Below are 24,019 nucleotides of genomic sequence, written 5' to 3'. Positions count from 1 at the left end.
TCAGTAGTCGTTAGCGAGTATGTCGTTTTAATCTTCTAAAATTACAATCCGCACTATGTGAAACTATGTATATATTCTATCCTGACGTAATTTGCACATTTATGATATGTTTTACGAACAAGTGGGTATTCACTTTGAGTAAAGAGACAAAAGAAACTTCATGAAGCCTTTCGCTATCACGTAGAGGCACTTCATGCTTCGAGTGCCCTCTCCAAAATGTGTACTTAGCTGTTTATTTTTTAATAATTTTTTTTATCCTGTAATTTTTATTAATATTCACAGAGATTTGCTGATAGATCTTTCTGCACTTAATGCTTTTATAATACTTAAGGCGATGCTAAAACTAAAATAAAAAACAACACCACTTTAAGAAGTAATTTTAATAGTAATAAATTCGAATATCAAAGTCAATATCGAAAACAATCAAACCATCGTACAATTTCTTTTAACATATTATTTCTCATGGGCTATCTACTTTTTCAGGAACATAAAAGTCTTTCTTTTCCTCTTCACACGAGATATTGCTCAGTTTCTGAAAAGGCAAAATGTGAATTAGCTAAAAGAGTACATCAACACTAATGATAAACATATATTTTAATAATAGTTTTTTTTTGCTAATGACCAAATTTTCAAAGGATTAGCCTTTAAACCCATCTGCGTATGTGTGTGTGGTTGAAAATGTCTATAATGTTTATGTAGTTCTTTGTGAAGTAGTATTGTGAATTGTGTAGTTTATTGTATATTGACTGTTTAACAAAAATCCGTGAAGATCGCCTAGAGCGATTTTGAAAAGTTCGTTCGAACAAATAAGGGCGTGAATGTGAATCAATACAGAAGTAAATCGCATGCGGCTTGATTAATACATTTTCCATATGTCATGCAATCGAGGCAGTAATACAGTATAAGATTAAACAAAAATATACGGTAAATATGAATTCTGAGCAATAATTTACTAACACAGGATAATTAGATATAAGTAATATTAGTTATAATTTATTAAAAATAAGCTGAAATGTATACCTAGTTTAAGTGTCTCAGATAATAAGTTAAAGCTGAGATGAAAACATTTATATAAATAAAAAACTTTACACATACTCTTCTTTGTTTCTCTTGCTTCATATCCACAAGTAATGAGCTTAGTATGCGTCTCGCTAAGTACCCACTAGCACGACGCACATCTGCGCAGTCTCCATGTACTCTGTTGTTTACTACAGCATCTGCAAGACCTTCCACAGCCTCCCCCCATTCAACTAAAATATTTTTTTAAATTAATACAATATTTATTTTAACTAATATAATAATAGAAGAAATTATACTTATATAAATTGCCTATTTTACTAATCGAAAAATTCCGATGGATCATAGGACAATATAGAAGACCTGATAATAATAGTAACATTGCGCTACAACCACAGATTTTCGAATCTGTTTCAGAGATTACTATAGACAATAGGTGATGAGCCTTTTGTCCCGTAAATGAGTTTTGTGTTAACTGCGCTTATAGAAAGATAAACATGGTGTGAATGGTTGGTCCAGCCAGGTTGAGGATCCTCCCTATACGTCGGAGAAAGAACGCTACATCCACAACTGCCTATCTAAACTATTCCAAGAAAACGCAGTCACGCAGGACATTGAGGGGCATATGGAATTTTAGGTTCGTCTCGCCAGCGGTCTGTTTATGTGCATGACATTAAAATTTTAAATAATATTTTTTATAGTAGCTCTATGGATTATGGACTTTACAAGCTAAAACTTTCTAAAATAATATTCTCCAATAGTATGTCCAACGAAATTTGTCATACATCGTTTAAGAAGCCAAACATTACGTACTGGGATGTCTCATGTGCGGTAACGTAACTGTCCCTATGGTGACATCCATTCCTTTTTCTACTTTCTGGCTCACTGAACGCGATAGTAACTTTGCTGCTGCATTCACCATCTAGAAATCATAGTAAAATAGAAATAAATACTTACTTTATTAAATATCCATCTTATTGCAAAAGTTATTTTTCGTTCTTTCGGTTTTGTACTTACACTACGATGAAAAGAGACATTTTTTAAATGGTTTAATAAAATTTATGATGTTCGGGAAACTTTAATTACAGTAAGTTTGGTAAAGAATTACTCTAGTTAAATAGCACGAACGTACCTCTAGCAACTTGTTTCTCTCGGGGAGATAAGATCCAACGGCCACTGGGTCAGGAAGATCTTCAACTCTGTCCGAGAACGTCACTTCAGCCAATTTTGTTTTAGACGGCTGTTATATTAAATATAAATATTGTAATTAGCAAAAAAACATTACTAACTCTATATTTTAAAAAGATTCATAGTGCTTGTTTGAAAATTACTTAAAGGCATAATGGTATATCGGGTTTTGTTTATTTTAAAACTATTTCATAGTATTTTGTTATATTAATTCAAACTCAAACCCAAATTAACATTATTCATATACTAAGCAATTACACGTATGAACGTCAGAAAAGAACTTAAAGTAATTGTAAATATCCATTTACTACCAGTTCGCAAGTCAAGGGCGTAGAGCGGGCAAGAAGAACTGGCAAGAAACTTTCCGCCACTGTTTTTAATTGCTAAGTTTTGAGTCATACAAATTGTTTGAACTGGAGCAAATTAATCCCAAGGATCATTTAAATATTCGTCAAATTTATAAAAAAGTATTATTGATTATTTTTGCGTTTAACGAGGGCTTTAAATTTATTTAGCCATAATTCTCTAATTTCGCTTGGGAGTTCGTTGTAAAAACGAATACAATTTCCATATAAGGAGTGGTTTATCTTCTGGAGCCTGGTAGGTCATACACTCAAATTAGTTCTGTTTCGATTATTATACTAGTGAAAATCACCATTTGTTAAACCATATTAAATCTTTAAACGACTTAAGTTCAAACTATATGACGATGCGTTATATAATTTTGTGAACTCGCAAGAATTCCTTAAACAATAACGTATAAATAAATTCTTAGCGAGACTATTATTGCTAACTATTGCAGCATTCACATGTTACATGATAAATATTATACCACTGGTGTTGGAGGTCGATCCTTGACGCTCTTCATATCAAAATCTGTTGTGGTTTCATTAGGTATATTGACCACAGAGCCAAAACCGATTCCGCCTTTCGCATTGATGAACTTCCGTGCAATTTCCGTTGCCACATGTATTGACCAACGAGACACCTTGCTACGCCTGGAAGATGTTAACGGAATGATCGGTTTCCTTTAGAAGTCTAACATACAACAAAGAAGATTTACCTTAGCAGAAATCTAAACATACATGTGGAAATGTTTATATCTTTCAATGAATGTATTGTTCTGTTATAACTACTTGTGGTTTATTGATATTATAGAACCAATATACAATCTTTCATTAACTAGCATATAATTTAAAAATAAATAATAATAATGAATAAATATATGAGATAAGCTTGTAATAACAGAGTATAACTATCACAATGTAACTTCCGGTGTTAGTTATCGGAATGAATAGTTCAAGTTCCACAAATATTTAACATATCATTAATACCTTTTGTATTTCGGCGTTCCTTTGATTACAGTAATAGTCGGAACAAACTCAAACTAACATGAATACTCGATAGTTTTACACAAACAAAACACGTATGATATATTCTTAACTAGCTGGTAAAAAAACGACATACTAACAAGATATGAACAAAGTTTAAAATGTTGCCTATGGCCATACTAAACTCGAATAGTCAGGCCAGAACATGCATGTGTTCGGGGCATGCAACTAATTGCACATTCCTGCTAAGAGTACCGTAAAACCGCCTTAGCTGCAGCGCCCTTGTCCAAACTTCCAAAAGCGACAGCAATCTCGAGGTTTTTGTATACAAGTTCGATGTAATCTCTCAATACCCGAAGCGCTGACGTGTCAACATGGAGATAGAAAATCTCAGTATTGAAATGGGAATCGATGTCAGTATCGCTTTTGGAAGTTACAGACTAAGTGCTCTATTGGAAGTGGAAGAGTAGGTCCTCGGTTTTACTCACACCGAAAATTGTCTGGTAGGCTATTACGATCTTATTTGCCAATGAACAGATAATGCTGACACATGAAATTGTCTGTTAAGTTTAATAAAGCAATCAATACATCCTTACTCAATTGCAATCATCGTTACTTTAGTGAAAATTAATAATTATTTTAAAAAATTACATAAATAAATTTTCAAATTTGTCATAATATTTCCTATTATCTTAATGAGTTTCGTGCATGTTAATATGTTATGCATGCTGTATTACAACATTATGTAAAATAGTATATAACAATTTTAGAAGAACGTAACGTATTTTAATACCTGTAAGTTATCCCATATACAAATAAGATTTGAATAAGTAAAACCGTGACCTTGGGACCTATGGAAAGTAATAAGTAATAAACTTTTCAGCCCAATGAACGTCGACCAACCTTGATAATTTTATGCGACCTGAGGTGTTTAACATTAATAAAATAATCTAGCTTCAAGGTCTTACTAGCTTTGGATACAAATCACAAAGATCTTGAAAGGTTTAAATGTAATAACATTAATTGATATATTGTGTTGAGACTAATTCGAATAATAAAGTCTAATTAGTAATTTATGTGTTGTTTAAAGTGTGTCATTTAAGTATTTTTAAATTTGTTATGGATTTATTATTAATAACGTTGGCTGACCCAATTTTGAACGAATGCATTGAAATTGTACCTGTGAACCTTCGGGTATACAAAGTTATTAACATAGTTAAATCTAGTTATTAAAAATAAAGCAAACCTTTTCTTAGGTGCAGGCCTATAGTTTTGGAAGAATATAACAGCGGCCCGGGTCTTAACCATTCTTTCAATATCTCTCAGAAGTAAGTTGACACGACGCCTGGCGAACTCCATCACGGCACTTTCTAACATCTGGTGTATAAATATTACCATAAATAACATATCATACGTCTACAGAACAGAGCAACACCATGTACAAACTGGTAGAAAGTGAGGCATATTAACTGGCTCGCGGGTAAAATAATAATTTAATGTGAAAATATAGTATTTATTACTATGTATTTTAAAAAGCAAAGTTATTTAGTTCATTAGGTACTAAGTTAGTTAAAATAATAATTAATAAGTTAGTTAAAATAATAATTTAATGTGAAAATATAGTATTTATTACTATGTATTTTAAAAAGCAAAGTTAAGGCTTACGTATGAGACTCTCAACCCTAAGGTTGAGCGTTTAAATCATATCTGCATTGCATGAGCAATTAACACTTTTTCATACGGTAAAGAAAGTATCGCGAGAAACCCAGCATGTCTTAAGGCTAAAAATATATAACAAGGGTCAGTCATAGAAGGCTGATCACCTATTCTTCTAAAAAAATTTAATGATTTATACACTGGATCATTTATTATTATATTCACTTAGCTGATTACCTCGTCAAGTATTCTAATAGGTGCTGGTGGAAGAACAGTCACCAAGTCCATCCAAGCCCTCGCCTGACCTAGTGTCATGAGACGATCGCCATCCGTACTCACGGCCGCGTTCATCGCTTCCGTCGCCAATTCTTGTGCAAGTTCCGGACTCATGCCTTTAGCCCCTCTCTTCGACTAAAAAGATTTAATACATTTATTTGATTTCATTCAAGATAAAAAATCTCGATTGCATTAAATCACTCCCCATAAGATTTTAATTATTGAAATATGTAAGGAAAACATGGAAAAAAATTACCTTTTCAAACTCTGCACCCATTTTGCGCACAAGGTTTGCAGCTTTAGCCGTCCCACCGTGCATCTGCTTCCAATTGGCGAGACGAATGCGAGCGAGCTCCAAGTCCGTGTTGAAAGCATATACCTCCGCTTTTCTGTAATTTTATACCACACGAACAATAAATGATCAATAGTATCAAAACTAAAATAGTACTTAACACTGGAGCTGCACGGGGATCTCAAAACTTTACAGTACCAAAAATAATCTAAATCTCACCTAACTCGTCTCATGGAGCCAGCATTCATATCCTCAGTATAAATTTTGAGAAGCAAAGCTTCTTCTTGTATTTTGAGGTTTTGTGCATTTACACGCATTTCCCATTTATTGTTCGCCTGAAAATGTTTATATTTATTGAAAACATTAATGTGCATTGATGATCTACCTTAATCTAGGAAAATCAACAACCTACCTGATCTTCCTGTTTCTTTTGTTTCTCATCTCTCTCTTGCTTTAGCCTATTCAATCGTTTCTTCTCATTCGCCCTCCACTGCCGAACCATCGTAATCTTTCTTCGGAGTTCCATCTCGGCAGCTGCTTGGACACGCTGCTTTATTCTGTTCTCCTTCTCTAATGCACGCAAGGCGCGCTCTTGCCGTTGTTTTTTATTGTATTCCGCCAAATATTTCATTCTAGCTTGTACTTTCTTTTCTTGTTCTTTTGCTCTAAAAAAATTATCCTTATTCAATGTTGGCAGGACCGAGTTAGTATTTCAATACTTCAGAAATTAGAGCAAAGTACTACTGCTTAACTTTGCTCTAATTTTATATTATACTTAATGTGAGCTTTAAATCGTAATACTCAAGGCGAGAAACTAAAATACCTAGGCAGAAATTGAAAGTTACGACTGTAGATGCACTCAGCGCGTTCCTTTTAATTAAAACATCTCGGTGCAGAGCCCTTTGATTAACGTATATACAAACGAAATAAAAAGGAAACATTGTAAAATCACTTTTATTGCAAGTACCTATTTCCGATTATTTAACTTTAAACTACGTAACGAATTTATGTGTATCAAGTACATATATTATGTTTTTAAAACATTCTGAAGGCAGGTATAATAATTATGCGTTTTCAATTCAATTTTAAATGCGCGCTTTTTACGTGCTTTAGCTGACTTTTTAACCATATCACTCAATGAAAATACCATAATCTTAGATTAAATTGGCCGACAGTAATGTAGGCCAGGCCTTACATTTTATGGGAGGCTATACCCTAAAGTTCGGCGTTCAGATCACGGTTGTGCCCCAATGGATTTTTCGTTATATGTAAACAATGAACACTTGCTCGAGTGGAACATCGTGAGGAAATTATTCTATAGCATTTATAAAACTAATACTTGATGAAAATTTCAGACTCAGAAGCCTAATCACCTTCAAAAAAAAAAATCTTTATTCAATAACAAGTTACATTGTTTTAGCAGGTATTGGAGCCCCTGAACTAAGTCTAAATCACATACTTGTGTATAGAAATTGTATTGAAATCTAGACCCATATAGGGTTATAGTTTCACTCGATTATTATACATCATTTATACTGCTTTCAATAAGAAGCATAAGTCCTAACAGATAAACAGCAATATTGGTACGCGACGAACACATTTCCATGTTTCTATGCAGCAAGAAGAGTGCTTCAACGACGCAACTAAATGTATTATGCAAATTTACTTTACTCAATTTGCAATCTCGGTGAGATGTTCTGAAGGGATAAACCAGTGAGAAAATTTGATTTATTTACTGTCTAGTTTCTAGCAATAAAAATCTATCTCTGAAATGCAGCACTACTGAATGCAGTACTGAATTATATTAATGAAATAGTCTACGTAAGACCGATTCTATTGAAGTAAAATTTTGATAAAAATTAGACTAATAAATATTGGTTCACTGAACCTAAAAATGTGTAAATACAAGGTAATAAGTTATGCAATGTCGGGTATAAATTAATGTCTCAACTTGCCGGTAAGTTGTAAACATCTGTCAACTGCTACTTTCTGGCCAAAGTCCAAAAAGGACAGTGACTTTACGTAATAAAAATATTAAAACCCTTTATATAAAGTTATAATTCCATAATATTGATATTTTGTATATATAGATTATTATCTGTTACTCATGCGGTTATGATTTTGTTTAGTTATAATATGTCTATATTTTACAAGTTAAGAATAAATAATTAATACAGGAAGAAATATTATTACAAGATTAACGAATTATTAAAACGAATTATATAATTCTAAAGAGACACAGTATAAAGTGAAAGGCTACAGACATGTAGCAGTCTACGGCGTAGCATATACATAAATTATTAATTAATTATGTTTATATATAAAATTATGGGCATAATGTTATTTATTCTGAGTCGTTAGTCTGAGTTATGATTACGTTCAGAAATTAGTTGCGTTGAACGCCTTAACTATGTTAAACCTATTAAGCTGGGAGATCATGGGTTCCCTTGACTTGTATCCTTTTGATAGAGAATGTTAATTGTAAAAGGTCGTTGCTAGACGCATAATGTATTTTACCCATATATATTTCTGTGCTAGTTTGTGAAAGTTAAATTATTATAAAAATGTACATACACACATGTATTGTGCAAAATATTGTTATACGAATATTAAACACGACCGAACCGTTTTCAAACCCGTAGATACAAGCTGTGTCGTAGAATTTTAAACAAAGTTCTTCAATCACTGGACTAACAAGCTTTGCTCCTACGTGAGGATTTGCCGGATTAATAGCTACTCTTTGTTTTCATTTTATGTCCACGCAATATTAGTTTTAACCAAAGCGGCTCGGGTTGTTTACTTTTCCATAATTAAAATATAGCCTGGGGCTAAAAGGATAGGAAAATACTGTTTTAAAGTTTTAAATATCATTTCTGAACTTAAATAAGATAATGGTGGCTATATTTTAAAGTGTTTTTAATTGAATACATTTTGTATAGAACATGGGGTAAACAGGTGCAACTATTAACTCTTTTCTTTAAGGATATTTACTTTGAATTGGTTTGAAAATTTGCTTGTTTTATCAATATAAATCTGTTCATAAATGTACGTTACACTTGAATAGGGTAAACAATGTTTACGCAAGAACAATATGGACAAAACATTAATTTGTTTTCTATTTAAATAAAATATATCGAGTAAGTTACCATCATTACGAAAATTCTAGATCAATATTTAATTTCAAAATTATTTCATTTTACCAAAATTATGTAAATATTGAAAGGGCAAACAAAAGTACGATTAAATTCCGATTTATGCACAGATGTTGGAGAAAATCAGCTGGTACAAACATTTCATTAGAATGATTACATAACAACTTTAGTTTGATACGATAAATTGACACGTGTTTAGCTGTTAACGTAATATAGTCTTTATTGGATCCGCCTAAACTGTAATCAATTATTAAGAGTATAAATGATGTATTAACATAGCCATAGAATCGTAGACTTTTATTAAATAGCCACTAACTGACATATTGATTTTTTGATTTTGGTCACTTTTGTAATTTACTAGAAAATAGAATGAAAACTTACAAAAAAAACAATGTATTTGCAGTCAGGGTCAAATTTTAATTCAAATCTTAGCGAGAACTAAGACTGTATGTTTTTCATAGCGCTAAGTTTTGATCTTAACAAAAATGACGGCTTAGTTGGATGAGGAACGGGTTTCTGACCATATTTTAAAGTATATTCGATAATTTTAGTCGGAAATAATTTTCGTTATATTATACTAACAGACGTTTCTTCTCTGCCCACTCGTCAGCATGTTCTTGCGCAACTCTTTCCAAATGTTCCCGCGCTCGTTCTGCCTTCGTAAACACTTGTAGCCTTCTTGCCACATCTACTTCGACACGTTTCAGTGTTAAATCATCTTTAGCCCGTTCATCCTAAAATTAATAGCACTGATTAATTGAAGAGAAAATAAGTTTTTAATCGTTATAATAGCATGACTTGATTTCTTATCAGGATGTTTGTAACTTTCGATTCGATTGTTATTCAAGTCGTTATTTTCGTGTTTATCATCTACATTTTCAAATAGAACTTACGATAATTGATAGAAATCGAAAGCTAGTTTACTTAATTATGATATTAACCTTATTTTATATAAACAAAATTGAAGAATTTTTGTTACAATAATTTCACTTAAATGTTAGGCATGCTTTTGTTATCATTTGTAAGCAGAGAATGACAAAGGATGGAATGTTGGCTAGCACCGGGGTTGGGGATTTAAAATAGTTAAGTCATTTGATGGCAAGAAATACTAGCTTTTATAATTATACAGTAGAAACTGAACCTGGAAGTAAAATAATTTTAAATTTAATCTTTTCAGAGTAAAAAAATATATTTAATCTTTAATATATTCAACCTGTGCATATTTAACAATAATACATTGTTTATTTTAAAAACTTACTAATTTCTTCATTTCCAAGTGAATTCTGTCCATAAACTGATTATATAGATATTTTCTATATTGATTGAAGTCTTTTAAAGAGCAAACAGCGCGTCCGTCCTTGGTACAGTAACCAAGTTGCTTCATCCTGTTACGAGCTGGTTTCTGGGCGAAGTGATGGGCTAAGTGTGGATCATGAACAGGAACATAGTCGTAGGAAACGTTATTACAATATGGGTCCGTAAGGTTAAAAGATGGAGTCGGCCCATCTTTACCTAAACCAAGACGCCGAACCTGTAAAAAGTAATAAAAAATAAGTGCTTCGGATACGTTTGATAGTTTTTTAAAATTGTTCTTCTAGAAGACAGGCTTGCTTGTTTCGAAAGCCATATTGAAGTAGCTTCAAAACGCTAGTGCAAAACGCTTAGAAACTACTGTATTTTGTGTATAATGTACAACCTTAGTGTCTAATGTCCGCATTTTTAAATTCTCAACTTCCAGAATCATTATTCATATTACACTTGTTTTGTTAATTTATTGGGAATATTTGTTGCAATTATAAATAATATAATAATAATGTTTAAAAATGCGTACATAATCTTAGTTTAATAAATTTTGATATTTTTGAGGACGTAACTAATAGTTTCGTCCCAAACAAAAGAATTCCGAGGAGTACTATTTTGTTTAAAGTAGTCGATTTTTAAAACTAAAATACTCATTAGACATAAGAACATCCCAATGGGAGAAATTTTTACTAAGTGGCAATTTTCGACTTAGCATTGGGTTTGTTAGCCAAGCATAATAATTTTTATTTAGGTTACCACCTTTTACCTTTAACCTTTGAGATTTGTTATTTAGTAAGTAACAAATTAGTATGACGAGGCAGCCAATGCCGGAAACCAACTGAGTAACGCTGAAAGCGATAAATTTCCTGTTCTTTCAGTTGGCGATATTAAAATTTATGATCATTTAAAACAGTCCCGTCTCCCACCTTTTGAATCGTTTTAGCCTAATTAAATTTAAATAAAATATTATTGTTAAAGCCACTTGTTGAGTCTACCGATCTACGATCTGAAACTGTAGAATATATTCCAGAATAATAAATGTCTGCATAAAAAAATAACCGACCGCGAAACTGAATGTCATTTGATAGGTCAACGTACAGTTGATCCCGATGCTAGCTGAGGCTTTAAGGAGAGTGTCATCGAAGAGAGGAGTAGCGACAAAGGGTGTTTTTTCTTAATGAGAACGGCAATAAGAATTAACCAATCGAATTTCATATTTAGTTTTTTATTAATAATTTTTAGAACAACTAATTTAACTATAGATATAACTTATTACTGGTAATATATGGAATTGTATATTTGATTGTTATTAACATGGTTTAAATCGTTCTTAGCGAACCGACAGCCTAGAAGCATACAATGAAAATATTGAAATATCCAACGCTGCGAGCTTTTGCGTTGCAATAGAAGGGAAATCGCGGCGTCCTTGTCTCCGTGACGAGAATAGAACAAAAATATAAATCCCACTAAACCACGCAATTATTGTTGTTTGCGCCGCAATACCATGCTTAGACTTCTAAATACTTGTAATCAAATTCCCCTTTATGCTCTACCCAGATTATCTACATTTTTACAAGCCTCATCGAAATTCTACTAGTGGACTCACTATTATTGCTATAAAGTTTGTTGTCAATTGTAGGGCCTTAATTGTAATTACTTAAAAAACTAATTTATTATGTTATTCTTAGGCCTCAGACTTCTATATCTGTTTCATGACATTCTTTAATCTAATAGGCAAGTAGTTGAGTAGCCTTCTGTGCCTGACGCACGCCGTCGACACTTTGAGTCTAAGGTAAGCCGATTTCCTCACGATATTTTCCTTTACCGTTCAAGCGAATGTTAAATGCGCACATAGAACCTACGACCTAAGAGATGAGAGTCGCACGCTGAAGCTACTGGGCCAACATTGCTCTACGTACGTATGTTAGTATTACGGTATAGGAAACCGTTTAAAAATGACAAATTCATGTGTATTTTAAGCAACATCTATGATTCAAATCTCTGGCTGTATTACAGTTCCACAAAACATGGGCACTCACGCTCGCACGTAATAAGAGAGATTTAAAAGGATTTTACTTTAAAACTTTGAAGGATGTTCGGTTCATTTGAGCCAAGTATATTTTCTATTGGATAAAGCAAACGAACTTATGATGAAGTGTTAAGCACCACCCATGGACTGTAAAGCATAGACTGGTACGCTCTTGTCTTAAAAGCATTATCACTTACATATATATCACCTATATCAATTTAAAGGTTACGAATAATATATTACTAATTACATAGGTGTTGTCTGTTACTATGTCTGGTAATCTTAAACACAAAAGTTTCTTAGTTAATTTGCCAAAACTAAATGGGTAAAATTGTCCTAGATACTAACATCTTCACCAATTTTTCCTCGTGAGAAAATAATTCTGCCCTTTGGCATTTTCGGTACTGGCAATTTATTCTCCAACCCCAATCGGTACCACAACGGGAGTCCATTCTTTGGCACCGCTCTTACAGGCTTGGGTATGGAATCAATAACTTTTTTCAATTCTGTAGGTTTACGCAAAGTCATCAACGTTGTATCAATATCATTGAGATCGTCTGTACACAAATCAGACGACATAATTGTTTTTTCTTGTAAACTTTAAAAAAATAAGCATCAAACCCACACCCTAAAATACCGGGAAATAGCACTAAAATTTGACAAAGATTGTTGAACTGTCAATTGTCATTAGTGTTTGTTTTTTGTGTAGGCTGTCAAAGGAGGTTATAAAGTGAGGTTTTTAAAATACGGCAAAAAATACTATTCAAAAGTTACAGAAAATGCAAATAAAGTTAAGCCTCTTCAAATCTACCGTTCATTCAGCGGGAACGGAAAATTAAAATTCATGACTGCAACGTTCGCTATAAAATAATGTAATTTTCATTTAAGAGGAAATCCAATAAAGAATAAACAAAATAGCATGATACTCGTATAGATAGAAAAAGTTGGTCTTTAGATACTCTCTGTACCTACTTCTAGCAAAATTGTGGTAGTTCATAATCATGTTTCGTACTTTTCTTTGTTTTTTATAAAATAAATTCGCTTTAAAATCCGTTTCAATAGTGTGAGAGGCAAAGATAATAATTCCAAATTAAAAGACGGAGACGCAGGGTTAATTTCCAAGCAAAAAATAATTTATTCAGATTAGACTGCAAGTCAGGTCTAATGCCCTTAAAATTAATGAAATAAATGTGTCGTAGTGTATACGGAAATTGTGATATTTAATTAAAACATGTTAAGTGTGTTTAAAATTGTTATGATCTTAATAATACGGAAATATTTATTGTGTATGGTACTTTAAATCAGACACACTATCTTCGTTGACTGTTATTGTAATATATTATCCTTATGAAGTTAGCATTTTGTCGTACTTTGACCTCAAATATCTCCTCATTGGTTAGGAATTCGAAATTTAATTTTTTACAGCTATTTATTTACTCGTGCATTTGTTTTTCGAAAACCTATATTCGCTTCCCCTTCTTTGCATCACTCTATTTATAAAATGGAAAACGTGATATATCGCGTTAATTAACGAGTACGAGTTCCACCGGGGCACCAGTGCTGCAGAAACGGCTCAAAGGATTAATTATGTGTATGGCGGCGGTGTCGCAAAAGAAAACACAGTGCGTTTTTGGTTCCAACGTTTTCGTTCTGAAAATTTCGACCTGCAGAACAAGCCCCGTCGACAGCCGAAGACCAAAGTTGATTACGAAGAATTGTCGAAGTCCAAGTCAAAGGAAGGTGAAAAAGCTTGCTAGGTCACATATTGAGTAAAGCAAATCGACAATCGCGCCTCGACTGCTGCGTTACATTATTCAACCGGCACAATAATGAAAGGATTTTAAATTCAATCATTACCTGTGATGAAAAGTGGATCCTGTACGATAATCGGTCAGCGATCATCGCAATGACTGAACCTATACGAACCAACCAAAGCTTGCCCCTAGCCTAAATTGACTCCATAAAAGTGACTTGTGAGTGTTTGGTGGACTAGTGCCGAGGTCGTTTACGATAACTTTTTTAAAGCTGGGGAGACGATTGAGGCAGAGATATATTTTCAGCAACTGTAATTCATGATGGGAAAACTAACTGCTAAACAACCAAGGCTAGTCAATCGCTCTGGGCCACTACTGCTTCACGACAACGCTAGACCACACACTGCACAACAGACCGCTACCGAATTAGAAGAGTTTCAATTGAAATGTCTAAGACGGTAACCGTACTCTCCGGACCTTGTTGCAGTAGATTAAATTTTTTTTCGAAATTTGGATTACTTCATGCAATGTAAAAAATTCAACTCTGATGAGGCAGTCAATACCGCCATCAAAGATTTTATTGATTCCCGTCCGAATGTTTTTTTTTTAAATAAAGGGTTCAATGAACTACATATAAGATGGCAAAGGTACATAGATAGCAATGCATACTTTGATAAATTAAATAATAAATGTATTCTAATTTTAAAAATCTACTTTTTGTTACTCCGATACAAAACTTCAACTTAATACACAAGCACCTAATAAAAACCTTTACTAAAACTTTGTATATAATTAATCATAATCATCGTTATGACCATGGCTATGACAAAATTTTCATTTTCCGTCTGTTATGTTTAACGCTTTACATTGAATTATATTCCGTTTCCAAAGTTCCTAGAAATTCTGTCGTAAAGTTAAAACCCGGCGGGCTATTTTCAGGTATACATTAAGCAGCAGACTGCACTTAACCCATCGCCTCCGTATTATTTTGGTTCATAATACCATTTATAGATCAAGTTCGGCACTAAATTGGTCAAGGTTTAGAATTTATACCTACACATATTGGTTATGATTAGAAAATTTTCTATTAATACTGAACTTATTAAGATGTATAATATTCTTATCGTCTACATCGGTATCGCCTGTTGTAAGTTTCTTAATAAGCTTAACTTAAATACTAAGCTACTTCAAGGGAAATCATGGTATAAAAATAAGTGCCTTTTTCGTTATATCCGTCTCTCTCTCTTTTCTATTGATTTCAAACTACCTATCTAACAAATAAATAAAATAACAAATATTTATTTTATATGAACGTCTAGAAACAGTTTTTTAGAGAAGCAAGACTCGGTCAGCTGCTGTGCCATCATCACCAAAATGCGATGACAAGGCCCCGGTTTAGAACGCACCTCACACCTTTTGTGTTTAGCGTTTTCCAATATTCTCAACTTATAATATCTCTTAATAGAGTTTTTCAAAAAGAAATGCTTTTATAGATGAATTAAAAAAAATAACGATAGAATTCAAACCTATAAATCAAGTAGTATATTTTAATTTATATACAACATAAAACACCACCGCGAACAAAATCCCTATTTCTTTTTTAAAGCAGCTTGCAATGAAAGGGAAGAGTTTTACAGACTCTGTGGGAGTAGACGTAAGAATTAATAGTTCGTCGTTATTATTTGTTTTGTTTGACTCATACATGCAATCCTCTTTGTATAATATTTCTCCATATCTGTTTAAGTCATTAATTATTCAATTGGGACGTTTCATATTTGGTCTTATTAAGTTGATACAAAAGTTTCTATACCATAAATAAGTTATTAAATTGCCATTTGAATTGAATTTTGCCAGTTTTCGCATTTTATTCCTATAACTATGCACCGTGAAACGGCAGCAGTTATCCACGGCTTTAATATATACTACAAAACCTATTTCCATTAAGCGTCCAAAACTTTTTTGCCTCTTATATAGCTAGTACTAGACTACGTACACATTTACTCAGACACAACACAAACAGTTCGTAGAAAGTCATCACGGTAATTACTAGACTTTAATTAAGAGTTGCGGAATAGCAAGTATAAGGGTATCTACCCTGTGAATTAGGGAGTTCACCCTAGTAAGAGCCCTAAAGTCTAAACGATGAATAACTGGGGTTGAAGAGCTGTGTGCTTATTAATGTCGACTTATTTTGTTTTATTAACAAAAAAAAATGTAACTCTTCCGTCGTTAAAAAATTGCTGCCAAAAGAAATACTGGCAAAATGTTTTATCTAAAATAACATTAAATTTTCATGTCTAATTTTTATACCTCAATTTACATTAAGTTAAATTTAGTAAATGTTTCTTAGTTACCCAATAGATTTGTATATTACTAAAAATTTACAAATTTAGTATCATTACTATATATTATTACGTATCAGCTCTTGCAGATCACAATTGCTAAAAACACTCAAAATTGTCTTTTGTTAAAATACACATTAAGAAAAACACATTATAATAAAAATAAAAAAATTAGAATTATGTAACAATTATAAGTTTTAATAATAAAACATAGCTTTAATCCGTTCAAAAAGTGTTTTTCTTAACACTCAAAATGTTGAGTAATAGTACGATTATGTAATAAATATGCTTTTATATCCGTTAAAGAAGTCTGATATTAATATGTTTGAACTCATGTAAACCGAAAACAGTATAAGTTACAAATTGTTTTATAAATCACTGGAATATATATTTATTAGGAAAGTTATACTAAAAATCAACCGACAACACTCATTTATATATTACCGTAAAATACTGTATTTGATTTCATTAAGATTTAAGAAAGTTTCCATACGTGTACAATCATTCGCGAGTATAATATGTATAAATGAAAATGTATCTCAGTCCTTAACTAATTGATTTAGTCCGTCATCCGTGTCCTTACTCTAAACAAAACGTCAGCATAGCAACGAAACCTAAAATTTTGTAAAATGCATGATTAAACTTAAAGTATCTGTACTTTAGTATACTTTAACTACCGTAAATAAATCATATCATAAATAAGATGTTAAATCTGTGTGCGGTTTTCTGTTATAACTGTAACATAAAAACCTGTATTCTTTATATTATAGTTCTTGGTCATATTATGATCCTCGGTTGCGTTTAATAAAAATAATCATGTGTAAAACAATCATGAAACCGCAGCTGTTTCAGGTGGATGCCGACCATGCAAGTCGCACAAGTAGAGTAGCGGTATGTTTCGTTTAACTGCGCAGAGTGACTGCGCGACACACAGATGTGGTCTAACATTCGTGCGTCGCACGCGTCCTTTCTGTTAACCGACGCCCAGTTCTCGCGTATTTATAACTGAAAATAAATAAATAATAATTCCAATTGTGAACCGAACACCCCAGTGATGCTTATCAAAACGTTTTAATCCATCTTAACGGTTCGTTTTCTACAATGATTGTTTAAATATTTTTTAAGGTTAAGTTTGTTGAACTTTTTACAACGTATGGTGACGTATGTGCATTCATAACTATATTTTTTCTTTGTATTATGTAAATTTTAATTCCATGGTCGCACAAATTTCATGTTGCTCAAGGTCCGGGCAAGTACCAGTTGCGATAAAAAGATTATCTCAGTTTGCATTTAGAAATATTTAGTGGTTTTAAGATAGCAGTTATCAAGGTTAAAACATGCATAATATCAATGCACTTGTATATCAGGTGTTTATTATTAATGACGTTAATAAATTCATGTAACATTTGTGTTTTATAATAAATTTAAAATAAAATCCCCGGTTATATTCCTACTACAAACAGCTTTAATAAAATAATAAAAACTAATAATACATATTTTAAAAAATCTTTATCCTACTTTGATAAAAAACAACTGAATGTATATAAACGTAATACACACATAACGTATTATTTAATATTCTTTGGAAGTAGCTGTATCCTATTAGTGAGATATCACAGTAAAGTGTAAACAACGCAACTGTTTAGTCATTTTAACAAGCAATTACTATATGAAAATTACACCTTAAATATTATTGTTTTCATTACTTTATAGATTTTAACTATTTTATTCGTAATAACTAATTATAGTTATTACAAATAAAATACTAATTATTAAATTAGTTTCCGCGTAAAATATTCGAACTTTGTATGAAAAACTGTCACTTAAAACTTCTACATAATGAGTTATCAGTTGTTGTTTCATTTTTTTCACTATAAAGAATATATAATGAAGCTTAAGAGGACAAAGGACAATAAATAAGTATATCCGTTCAGATACTTTATTTAATAAAGATTAATCTATTTTTAATAACGTACGTGTGTCGTTTATTTGTGCTTATGTCTTATTTGTGATGATGAACACATATATTTAATACATTTTAAAGGTACTTTCGCATAATTTTATATAAAATGTAAAAAAATAAGAAACGAAACACTTATTAAGTCTTAAAAATATAATTCCTATATATATATATATATATATATGAGATCTTAAAAAAAAATATAGGTAGTTTTAAAACAGGAATATTTATATGGTAGGAATTTTGAATTACAACATTGTAACAATTAATCATCTTTCCTCGTAATGCTCAGTGCTACTCGAATATTGTTTTACTACGAATCACGGTTACTTTATACTGTTGGTCTGTTACCAGAAAACCCAATTAAATGGCTTATTTATGGCAAATTTAACACCTGTTGATTTAAGTTTCGCGTGGTATCTATTTCTCAAAAAAAAAACTGTATTAATTAAAATAATCGACGTTGTTTATTTGACAATATAATTTTCGTTGACAATATACAATTTATGCTAGATAATAGATATTGTTGTTCTTTAGTTTGTGAGATTTATTTTAATCGGTAAAGAATTCTAGCATGTATAAAATACATTCATAAAATAGAGTGTTACAACTTTACATAACTCTAAATTTGAAATTAATTATAATTTAATAAAATTATAATTTCCCTGTATCACTTTGTAAAAATCGTATGTTTTTTTTGTTTTGAAGACCTTGAAAGAATTTTATTGCATGAAATAAAAAAAAATACGTTCCTACACAAGGGTTTAAAAATGTGAAATTCACATAAAAAGATTTACTTATTAAGCCAATTAGCGTGGGTAAAGAAGTAATTGCATTAAGATGATTTAATTTTATGGGATATTGTGATCCGTTGACCCAACGACCTGAGAAACCAGATTTAAAAATATTTTTCGAGTATCTTTAAAAAGTTTCATTTAAATATAATCGTAACAATTTAAGAAATCCCTGAGAACAAATTTGCTCTAGCTATAAATAAAATGAATTCTGTTGAAAATTAATGATTAGTAGAAAATGCGAAGTTATATTATAAAAAAAATTGTATGGCTACAAAAGCTTGCAGTTATCTAATTATTTATTCAGCACTATCAAACTAACCTTTTTGTTAGGTTATGTTTTATTAGATGCTTAAAGCTAGTCACTGGCTTATTTATAAATGAGACGAAGTAAGTATGAAGATGAGAGCGATAATTAAAAGAAGCTGACACAAATTCAGGACTTATTAAAAAAATATAATTTTATATAAAGAAAAAATGTTATTAAAGTAAGAGTTGAAAATACAAGTCCAATAATTAGAAATATATATTAAACTATAATATTTGAGTTCTAAGAGTTGATATACCAGTAGTTATTACTAGCTCTATTCGATAAGGGATCGGATGTGTTAATATAAAATAATAATTTTTAAATGCCCTTAAGTAGATACTTCCTACATTACAATTTGATATAACACCTATATATATGGTTTCTCTTTCTGAAGCAGTGGATTTTTATTTATAAGAATTTAACGAAATTACTAAAAACAAGGATTGCTTGGAAAAATATTGCTTGTTATTATAGATAATCTATTGTACTATAAATCATGAGCAGTACAAATTGAAATAATAAAATCTATTAACTTTCTTCGTACAATTTTATGTAGCTTTTAAAGAGCTCTTGTACTTGTTAGATTGAAAGCGGTCGCAGTAATTTACAGGCAAGCCAATTTGTCGATATAAATACAAATCAATTGCTAGTCAATATCTCATGAACTGGATTGTTTCAGTATCGGTCGATCATCATCGATTTATTAATAGTATTTAATACTGTTTAAAAATAAAACATATATTTATAGATCGTTTTAAAACTTTGATAATAATTGTTTATATAACTTTCTTTTTGGCAGTTACAGGCAAAATAAAGGACTATACGTATATATATTTTATCAGAAGTTTCGGTGACATTTTTATTCTGACGTATTGTTATTTTTTGTTTATCTATCATTTCGCTAATCATTACGGTCAACTAAACCACAAGAAACTGCGGAATACATTCTAGATACTGTTGTCGATATCTTTTCATATAAAGCAGTTATTTTAATTAAATTAAAACTACAGAGATTTTTTTTTCTGTAGTTAATATACCATATTGTTTCAGAAATATTTTTTCAACTTTTAAACTGCTCATTACTGACTCTATTTATCCTGGGTAATTTGAATTGCTAATAATTATGTAAAAATACAAGTCGCCGTACTGTTGTATCACGCATACAATTAATTTATTAATTCTATTTTATTGCGATGTGACCAGCCGATACGCATTTTATTTATAACATAGATACAAGGGACTCTTGGACAATAATGTGCAAATTTGATAACGCTCATTACAGATTAAATTTCTGGTAGATAGTACCGAGGTTGCTGTATTTGCTGAATAGGCACTTTTATCGTAGAGTAGGTACATGTACGGTATTGGAAACACAGTGAAGTACATGTTATGGATTTAAGTATTTCGTTATGCTCTTCGTGATTAAAACGTGGAAAATTTTATATTAAAAAGGGAACTACGCCAGGGAACTACGCAACTACGAACATCTATGCATTGGGGTGCAATTTTTAGATTGATGTAGTATTCGTTAGGTAGCAATTATTCGGTAGCAATTGTTAGATGTAGCATTTCAGTAAATGACATCGCATTTTCTAGTTGGAACTGAAAACGACTAGCTTTAGCCACGACATTTGAACATTAAGATTTAACAGCCATAATCAAGACTTAACTTTTATATGTTGTGTTTATAAAAATGTTGTCATTGCATTATTAAATAAAGGGTTTGTAAGATCCTCGAAGGAAGAAATGTACAGCCATGGCACGTACAAACATAGGAAATCGTCATGCTTGTAAAAGAGCAAAATGTACGAACCTTGGCACGTACATAGGGATCATCACGCTTTTAATTCTAAGATAGACTGAGTGAGCAAAATGTACAGCCTTGGCTCGTACAGGGTTGATATTAACTTATCTCTTATTTATGTGATAATTTAAAAAATAAAATAATCTTTTAAGGAAAATTTTATAAATAAAAATATTTCAAATTTCTGCTTGTGTGTATAGTAAGGAAAACTTTGGTTTAGCTTTCCTTATAAGTCAACATCCTTTACCAAAATAATAACCACTAAGAAATATCTCTAAACTTCAGTCTTATACATCATACATTTTATAGGAAAAATATCAGTGAAAGGTGCATTCAGGGAAAATGTCTGAACGCTTCAAAGTGACCAAACATGATGAGCCTTCGGGAAAGAACTATAAAAACTATGGTGCTACATCAGCCGAGAGTGACATGGAGCTGAAGGGAAAACTGCTTCCCGAGTCAGGTAAGTTATTTTATAAAATGTGAAATTGATTTTGATGAAGAAACCATTTTTCGATCTTCTTCGAGAATAGGTAAATATGTATTCTGCATCAAAGTAGTCTAAGACCAAGTTTGAATACTAAATCTAAATAAAAACCTTTAATGAAACCCAACCCTTTCCGAATGCGATAAGAGGTTTCTTGATATACCCATCGCTTCAAATTTTACTAACAAGTAACGTTCATCCTTCGGTAATATCATAAGTAACTCACGTTTCACTAGAAGTTATGTATGTAGTACTCTGATGAAATTTCTTCGTCGTTCACACATAGAATTTGTAAAATAGTTGAGATATATAGTTAATTGTCATTAGAGGTGACATTTTTAATATTGTAATGGTTGCATTTACCCTTTTATTTTCATTTATGATGAAATCTTCTTTAACCATTTTGACTTTTTTATAATATTATTTTTGAAGTGAAAACTTCTTTAGCAACGTTTTGATTTAAAATTCTTTGAAATTAAATGAAACAAAAAAGCGACTCTAATAAGAGAGAGACGCACAAATTTATTAGATTTGACGTTGGAGAAAATGAGATAGGAACCATTATACAGTATATTATTTTATAACCATTAAACTTTAATTTAATTTATTTGATCATTATAATTTTATTTACATATCATTCATTAATATAACTTTTTGATTTGAAAACATCGTACTACAGTAACTAAAATTCAAAATTGATATAGAAAAATAATTTTAAGAAAAGTCTAATACTACTTTTAGATACTGAAAAAAGTCTAATTTACATATGATGTATAAAAGTAACATTATATTAAACTTTTTAATTCATTGAAGTTTTTATCAAAATGAATAATTGATATTACATTTGTCTCATTATCTTGAACCACCACGTGGGAATTGCATACATGTCTTTATATGATTTACTATACACATTTATAGGTATAACATTAAGAAAACACTTTTTAAACGGATTGAAGCTACGTATTATTATTAAATACTTATAATTATTTACATAATTTTAAATTTTAATTTTTTTCCGACGTTTCGCGTGCTTTACAGCGTGCGTGGTCACGGTGACATTATTTAGTTATATGATGTTCCAAAGTTTGAAGTTGTGATTAATGGGACGGAGAATAAATTTGAAACTGTTTTGTTATCACTGAGCCATAATCAGAGAGTAGATTAATTAATTTGTGTAATGGTAACTAAGTCGACCACTATGAGGTTACCACATCACACCCGGGTCCAACCAACCAGCTGATATTACATATGAAACTGTTGACGTTCGTGAACGCTGATCGATTAAGTGGATGATTAATAAAAAATTATAATCCAACTATAAACAATTTATTTATTACTAAACTAATAGCAATGTGTGTCTGTGCGGATCTTTATGTGGCGTTATTTCGAATCAAGGTTTTCGTGGCTTGTCACTACCAAATCATTTGATTTTAATAAGCACTGGTAAAGTTAGTAGAACTATTAACAATATATGTCAACCAAAAGTTATGATATTAAGTGAAGAAATGTGTAGAAGAAAGTTTTATTTATAAATAAAAAAAATGACATATATTAATATAAATCTAGGATTATAATAATATAAACGTTGGAAGGCTGAAATCTACGCTTATTAAATATACCAAAAGTAGTGTATAAAGCATAAGTTAGTGCCTCCATGTTTAATGTTACTGTTGAAGGAAAATGCCGAATTTTCCATAGCTTAGATATAGCGTAAACAATGTTTAATATTGGCAAACATTCGGTGTATGTATTGACGCAATTCCACGTCCATACTCTATTTTATACTGGGATTTCCGAATATGTTAACAATGTGTACAGAGAGTTCATGTGATTCTATTTATATATATTTACTGAATTATCGTCATTCATTAAAATTGATACATTTTCGATTTAAATTTACGTATAAGAAAGTCTTTGGTTTTGGTATATAAAATTTATTTTGGTATATGGTAAGTCAAAGTAACGGTTTAAAGATTTTATATTTATTATTATATCATATTCAAAAGGGTAGATTTGTTGATTATAGAAAATAATTAAATAATTAACTCATGCAACAATCCGGTACAGAAACAGTATGTCCACGCTACGTCAGTTAGTAAATATTTTTTGTTACCATAGCAACATAAAATAATTTCTTAAAACTCTATAAAGCTTGTAGCTATGTTAAAGTCCATACTCAAATTGCATACTGTTTCACTATGTAGCTTGTGTGGGTTTTGAACATCGTGGCTTTATTAACTGTCATGTGCTAGATACAAATGTATATTTTTATTTTGGTACATTTTTAGATATCAACGAAACAACCTTTCCGCCAAATATTGGGTT

At 31.3% G+C, this 24,019-nt stretch overlaps 2 protein-coding genes across 5 annotated transcripts in view; one reads left to right on the top strand and one right to left on the bottom strand.

The window, feature by feature from the left end:
• Positions 1-368: 368 nt before the first annotated feature.
• LOC123716216 lies at positions 369-12,892 on the bottom strand. Its single transcript, XM_045671845.1, has 13 exons — positions 12,592-12,892; positions 10,171-10,443; positions 9,495-9,646; positions 6,173-6,425; positions 5,980-6,095; positions 5,725-5,857; positions 5,430-5,603; positions 4,783-4,913; positions 3,038-3,203; positions 2,150-2,257; positions 1,831-1,939; positions 1,096-1,250; positions 369-532 (listed from the first exon to the last, which is right to left on the bottom strand). Exons 1-13 carry the CDS (start codon positions 12,820-12,822, stop codon positions 461-463), a joined length of 2,073 nt encoding a protein of 690 aa, XP_045527801.1. The 5' UTR covers positions 12,823-12,892; the 3' UTR covers positions 369-460.
• A 4,392-nt stretch (positions 12,893-17,284) lies between these two features.
• LOC123716729 (solute carrier family 12 member 4) overlaps positions 17,285-24,019 on the top strand; it is a 165,126-nt gene continuing 158,391 nt past the window's right edge. For 3 of the 4 annotated variants that reach the window (XM_045672607.1, XM_045672609.1, XM_045672602.1), the window contains exons 1-2: positions 17,285-17,426; positions 21,517-21,670. In XM_045672607.1, the coding sequence (XP_045528563.1) occupies positions 21,550-21,670 (121 nt within the window). In that variant the 5' untranslated portion in view covers positions 17,285-17,426; positions 21,517-21,549. The other variant, XM_045672603.1, reaches the window with a different exon arrangement.

Source organism: Pieris brassicae, chromosome 11 (genome assembly GCF_905147105.1).
Source record: "Pieris brassicae chromosome 11, ilPieBrab1.1, whole genome shotgun sequence".
Taxonomy (NCBI): Eukaryota; Metazoa; Arthropoda; class Insecta; order Lepidoptera; family Pieridae; genus Pieris; species Pieris brassicae.
This window is presented reverse-complemented; position numbering and strand designations above follow the sequence as displayed.